This window comes from Hypanus sabinus, chromosome 12 (assembly GCF_030144855.1).
Source record: "Hypanus sabinus isolate sHypSab1 chromosome 12, sHypSab1.hap1, whole genome shotgun sequence".
NCBI classification, from domain to species: domain Eukaryota; kingdom Metazoa; phylum Chordata; class Chondrichthyes; order Myliobatiformes; family Dasyatidae; genus Hypanus; species Hypanus sabinus.
The window spans coordinates 90,408,476-90,415,135 of record NC_082717.1 but is presented as its reverse complement, the minus strand read 5'-3'; the positions used below and the strand labels follow the sequence as shown (position 1 = coordinate 90,415,135).

Sequence of the window (6,660 nt, the reverse complement as noted above, 5' to 3'; positions counted from 1 at the left end):
GCTGCCCGCCAAGAGAAAAAGGAGGTGGGAGGAGGGAGGGAGTGATGTAAGAAGCTGGGATACAATAGGTTAATAGGAATTTGATTGGAGGGGACGGTGGACTATGGAATAAAGGGAAGTAGGTGAGGAAGGGAACTGATGGGAGAAGTTTGTAGGTGGTAGGTGTGAGAAGAGAGAGAATGAGATAGGTACTATGGGCCAGTTGGAACAGGGCAAAGGCATGAGGGAACAATTAGCAGAAGTTTGATGTTGGAAACTGACCAGGTGGAGTCTGAGGTGCTGTTCACCTGTTAGTGTTCGCCACATAGCCCATGTACCTATCTAAGAGTCTTTTAAATGTCCCAGTGTATCTGCTCCCACCACCCCTAGCAGTTTGTTCCACACACCGACCACTCTCTGTGTAAAAGAAACCTACCTCTGACCATCTGCTGCACTTTCCCCCAAGCACCTTAAAGTTATGCCTCCTAATTTTAGCCACTTCCACCCTGGGAAAAAGTCTCTGGATATCGACCCGATCCACGCCTCTTATCATCTCATCCTCCTTCACTCCGAAGAGAACCAAACACAATAGTCCAAGTGGTTTAACCAGGGTTTTAGAGAACTGAACTCAATCCCCCTGACGAATGAAGGCCAACACACCGTACCCTATCAACTTGCACAGCAACTTTGAGAGATCTTTGGAGGTGAATCTTTCAACCCCTCTGTTCTGGCACACTGTTAAGAATCTGGTCATTAACACTGCATTCTGCCTTCAAGTTCAACCTTTCAGAGTGAAGCCTTTCACACTTCCCACACCGTTCAGAGAGCTGAGAGTTCTCATCCAGGATCAGTAGGCCGAAAAAGGCACTGAATGCAGTGCCTCACACCTATGCCGCTGTGGCTGTTTCGAGTAAAATGTTGGTTCTCACAGGAGTTCGGAGAGAGTAATCGCTCCCGAGAGGATTCATTGGAAGGCCCTCTTGCCCTTCCCCTGCTTACTCGACTAACAATGCTTACTCTGACTGGCTTCTCGCTATGTAGTCCCCGGGGGTGGCATGGTAGCAGAGCAGTTGGCAGATTACTTCACCGCGTAAACGCTAAGATCAGGGTTCAATTCCCGTTTCATTCTGCACCTGGATCTCCGGTTTACTCCCACATTCTGAAGAAGTACGGGTTCGGGTTGGGGAACTGTGGGCACGCTATGTTGGGGGTTGGGGAGCTGTGGGCACACCATGTTGGGGTTTGGGGAGCCGTGGGCACGCTATGTTGGGGGTTGGGGAGCTGTGGGCACACCATGTTGGGGTTTGGGGAGCCGTGGGCACGCTATGTTGGGGGTTGGGGAGCTGTGGGCACGCTATGTTGGGGGTTGGGGAGCTGTGGGCACACCATGTTGGGGGTTGGGGAGCCGTAGGCACGCTATGTTGGGGGTTGGGGAGCTGTGGGCACACCATGTTGGGGGTTGGGGAGCCGTGGGCACACCATGTTGGGGGTTGGGGAGCCGTGGGCACACCATGTTGGGGGTTGGGGAGCCGTGGGCACACCATGTTGGGGGTTGGGGAGCCGTGGGCACACCATGTTGGGGGTTGGGGAGCCGTGGGCACACCATGTTGGGGGTTGGGGAGCCGTGGGCACGCTATGTTGGGGGTTGGGGAGCCGTGGGCACGCTATGTTGGGGGTTGGGGAGCTGTGGGTACGCCATGTTGGGGGTTGGGGAGCCGTGGGCACACCATGTTCGGGGTTGGGGAGCTGTGGGCACGCCATGTTGGGGGTTGGGGAGCTGTGGGCACGCCATGTTGGGGGTTGGGGAGCTGTGGGCACGCCATGTTGGGAGTTGGGGAGCTGTGGGCATGCTATGTTGGGGGTTGGGGAGCTGTGGGCACGCTATGTTGGGGGTTGGGGAGCCGTAGGCACGCTATGTTGGGGGTTGGGGAGCCGTGGGCACGCTAATTTGGGGAGCCGTGTGATGCACCATCAATAACTCACACTGAGACGTAGGCGAGATATCGGCTTTTATTGACTGGAAGAAGGAACCAGGAGTGAGTGTCTATCATACAAGGTCCTGGAGACTGAGGCCGATCTTCAGGCCGCAGGTCTCCTTTATACAGGGGCCTGTGGGAGGAGCCACAGGAGCAGTCAGCAGGGGCGTGTCCCGACAGGCACATAGTTCACCACATTCACCCCCCCTTCGTTTGAAAAAGTCCTCATGTAGCGAAGGTTCTTACAAGTCAAGCCGATCAGGCGGTCGAATCTGTCGCTGCGATCTACGTAGCACCGGCTGTGACCGCATAGGTGCCGGCAACATTGGCGATTGCACAGGGGACGGGGGTTGCGCGTGTTCTTGCCCACTAGGCGCCGGTGATCCCTCATGTATGTGCGAGGCGCCTGGTATAAATGCGTACGAAACGCCCGGTATACAAGTGTCGTGAGGAGTCTGTGTAGGGCCTGGTGAGTACGGTGTCACCTCTGGTGCAGGGTTCACAGTTACCGGAGAGCCTTCAGGGTAGTGGTCTGCTGCACCTGCGGGTGCCAGGTCGCGGATGGAGACCGTGTCCTCCCGCCCATCAGGTAAGACCACGTAAGCATACTGGGGGTTCGCATGGAGAAGGTGAACCCTCTCCACCAGCGGGGAGTATTTATTGCTCCTCACATGTTTCCGGAGCAGCACTGGCCCCGGGGACGTCAGCCAAACTGGTAGGGTGGTCCCAGTGACAGATTTCCTGGGAAAAGAGAATAGGCGTTCGTGAGGGGTGGCATTGGTGGACGTACATAACAGAGAGCGGATAGAGTGCAGTGCCTCAGGGAGGACCTCCTGCCATCGAGAGACCGGCAACCCTTTGGACTTAAGGGCTAAAAGTGTGGCCTTCCACACTGTGGCATTCTCCCGCTCCACCTGGCCATTACCCCGGGGATTATAACTCGTGGTCCGACTGGTAGCAATGCCCCTAGCTAGCAAGTACTGGCGCAGCTCCTCACTCATAAAGGAGGACCCTCTATCACTGTGGATATAGCAGGGATACCCGAACAGAGTGAAGAGCTGGCGCAGGGCTTTTATGACGGACGTGGCAGTGGTGTCGGGGCAGGGGATGGCAAAGGGGAACCATGAGAACTCGTCAATAACACTGAGAAAATAGACATTGCGGTCAGTGGAGGGAAGGGGGCCCTTAAAGTCAACACTCAGGCGTTCAAAAGGGCGGGTGGCCTTGACAAGTTGTGCCGTGTCAGGACAGTAGAAGTGCGGTTTGCACTCGGCACAAATTTGGCAGTCCCTGGTCATCGTCCTGATGTCCTCCAGGGAGTACGGCAGGTTCCGAGCTTTCACAAAATGGTAAAATCGGGTGACCCCCGGATGGCAAAGTTGTGCATGAAGGGCGTACAGCTGGTCGAGCTGTGTGCTAGCACATGTTCCCCGGGATAGGGCATCAGGGGGCTCATTGAGTCTGCCAGGCCGGTACAGGATATCATAGGTGTAGGTGGAGAGTTCTATCCTCCACCGCAAAATCTTATCATTTTTGATCTTGCCCCGCTGTTGGTTGCTGAACAGGAACGCAACCGAGCGCTGGTCGGTCAGCACAGTGAATCTTTTGCCAGCAAGATAGTGCCTCCAGTGCCTAACAGCCTCCACTATGGCCTGGGCTTCTTTCTCCACCGCGGAGTGCCGAATTTCAGAGCCTTGGAGGGTGCGAGAAAAGAATGCTACTGGTCTGCCTTCCTGATTAAGGGTAGCAGCCAGAGCGAAATCGGAGGCATCACACTCCACTTGGAAGGGAGCGGTCTCGTCCACTGCATGCATCGTAGCTTTGGCAATGTCCGCTTTAATGCAGTTGAAGGCCGCGCAGGCCTCAGCAGAGAGGGGAAACGAGGTAGACTTGACCAGGGGGCGAGCCTTGTCTGCGTAATGGGGGACCCATTGGGCGTAATAGGAAAAAAACCCCAGGCACCGTCTGAGGGCCTTGAGAGTGGTGGGAAGAGGGAGCTCTAACAGGGGGCGCATACGTTCGGGATCAGGCCCAATAACCCCGTTTTCCACGACATACCCAAGTATAGCAAGGCGGGTGGTACCAAAAACACACTTGTCCCTGTTATAAGTAAGGTTCAGAGCTGCGGCCACTTGGAGAAACCGTTGGAGGTTGGCGTCGTGATCTGGCCTGTCATGACCACAGATGGTGATGTTATCCAGATAGGGAAATGTGGCCTGCAGTTGGTACTGGTCCACCATCCGGTCCATTTCCCTCTGGAAGACAGAGACACCATTCGTGACACCGAAAGGGACGCGCAGGAAGTGATAGAGCCGGCCGCCCGCCTCGAAGGCGGTGTAGGGGCGGTCCTCTGGGCAGATGGGGAGCTGGTGATAAGCGGATTTCAGATCTATTGTCGAGTACACCTTATACTGAGCAATCTGGTTGACCATATCCGCGATGCGGGGTAGGGGGTATGCGTCAAGCTGCGTAAACCTATTGATGGTTTGACTATAGTCCACCACCATCCTATTTTTCTGCCCAGTCCGAACAACAACCACCTGGGCCCTCCAAGGGCTTGTGCTCGGCTCAATGATCCCCTCCCTGAGCAGCCGCCGCACCTCCGACTGAATGAAGGCCCGGTCCCCCGCGCTGTACCTCCTGCTTTTGGTTGCCACTGGTTTACAGTCGGGGGTCAGGTTGGCGAACAGCGGTGGGGGAGGGATCTTGAGAGTGGAGAGGCTGCAAGTGTCGGTAGCGCAGCTGTTGGCCTGGTTCTGGATGGGATGTGTGTGTCCGTGTGTGTGTGTGGTCAGTAGCGGGGTATGTGAAGAAGTCCCACAAAACTGAGGATTCTTGACAGTGAGTGGTGGGAGGGGCCCGTCGTATACCATAGTCACACTTTCGAGATGGCTCTGGAAGTCCAGCCCCAATAGCACAGGTGCACACAGATTAGGCATGACCAGCAGTTCAAAGTCCCGATATTCTGTGCCTTGCACCACCAAAGTCGCTACACAACCCGCCCGGATGTCTGCGGACTGCGACCCAGAGGCCAAATGGAACCTCCGACTGACCGGCCGCGTTGCAAGTCCGCAGCGTTGCACTGTGTCCGGGTGAATAAAACTCCCAGTGCTGCCCGTGTCAAACAGGCATCCAGTCCAGTGCCCCTCCACCTGGATGTCCATCATGGATCTTGCAAGCTGGTGTGGGGCGCTTTGGTCGAGAGTCACAGTGGCCAGAGTTGGATCGTCGGGGTACCCGGTCAGCATCGGAGGGTCGGGGGCGGGGCATGCTGACGCCGACAAAGATGGCCGCTCACATCCGGGGTACCCTGTCAGCATCCGAGGATCGGGGGCGGGGCGTGCTGACGTCGACAAAGATGGCCGCCCACATCCCGGCATGCAAGATGGCGGCCCCCACGTTTCACCCGCAGCGCTGCACTCCGCTCGAGGTTGAGACTTACAGACCTTGGTGAAGTGGCCCCGCTTTCCGCAGCTGGAGCAGGTCGCTTCTCGCGCTGGACAGCGTTGTCGAGGATGTTTCTTTTGGCCACAGAAATAACAAAGCACGAGTTGCTTACGGGCCACAGCCGTGGTCTGGGTCGGGGAGCTCGTGGAATGGCGACTGGCGGCGGCGTTGGCGAATTCGCTCCCGGGAGCCGGCGGTGGCGGGGTCTGAGGCGTCCACGAAACCGGCGGGGAATCGCGCGACTGGACAGCGTCGGCGTTATGCCGCGCAGCTTCTAGAGCGTTGGCCTTCTCTATCGCCGAGCTTAAGGTAAGATCCGAGTTCTCCAGCAGCCGCTGGCGCATGTACACTGACCTCAGTCCCGTCACAAAGGCGTCTCGCACCAGCAGCTCCGCATGCTGTTCTGCCGTGAGCGTCTTGCAGTCACAAGCTCGGACGAGTGTCTGTAGTGCTCGGAGAAACTCAGCGCACGATTCGCCAGGCCGCTGTTGCCGGGTAGCTAAGCGATGTCTTGCGTAGACGGTGTTCACCGGCCGCAGGTACTGTCGTTTGAGGGCGTCCAGTGCCCCTTCGTAGGTCGGCAGGTCCCGGATAAAGGAGTAAACTTTGGAGGAGACCCTCGAGAGTAGGATTCTGTGCATAACGGCGGGTTCAGTCGCACGAAGCTCCGCCAAGTACGATTGGAAGCATGCAAGCCAGTGTTCAAAAGCGAGAGCTGCGTCAGGGTCTTGAGGGTCCAAATCCAACCGGTCCGGACGCAAAACGGGTTCCATGTTTTAAAACTTCCAGTCAATAAAATTGATGCACCATCAATAACTCACACTGAGACGTAGGCGAGATATCGGCTTTTATTGACTGGAAGAAGGAACCAGGAGTGAGTGTCTATCATACAAGGTCCTGGAGACTGAGGCCGATCTTCAGGCCGCAGGTCTCCTTTATACAGGGGCCTGTGGGAGGAGCCACAGGAGCAGTCAGCAGGGGCGTGTCCCGACAGGCACATAGTTCACCACACCGTGGGCACGCTATGTTGGGGGTTGGGGAGCCGTAGGCACACCATGTTGGGGGTTGGGGAGCCGTGGGCACGCTAATTTGGGGAGCCTTGGGCACGCTATGTTGGGGGTTGGGGAGCCGTGGGCACACCATGTTGGGGGTTGGGGAGCCGTGGGCACACCATGTTGGGGGTTGGGGAGCCGTGGGCACACCATGTTGGGGGTTGGGGAGCCGTGGGCACACCATGTTGGGGGTTGGGGAGCTGTGG

General features: G+C 57.0%; 1 protein-coding gene across 1 annotated transcript; it reads right to left on the bottom strand.

Annotated features, from left to right (window-relative positions):
- Positions 1-1,082: 1,082 nt before the first annotated feature.
- On the bottom strand, positions 1,083-6,323 carry LOC132402408 (uncharacterized). The gene is made up of 2 exons (XM_059985265.1): positions 5,431-6,323; positions 1,083-1,138 (listed from the first exon to the last, which is right to left on the bottom strand). The coding sequence occupies exons 1-2, from the start codon at positions 6,173-6,175 to the stop codon at positions 1,083-1,085; spliced, it is 801 nt and encodes a 266-aa protein (XP_059841248.1). The 5' UTR covers positions 6,176-6,323.
- Between the last annotated feature and the right edge of the window lie 337 nt (positions 6,324-6,660).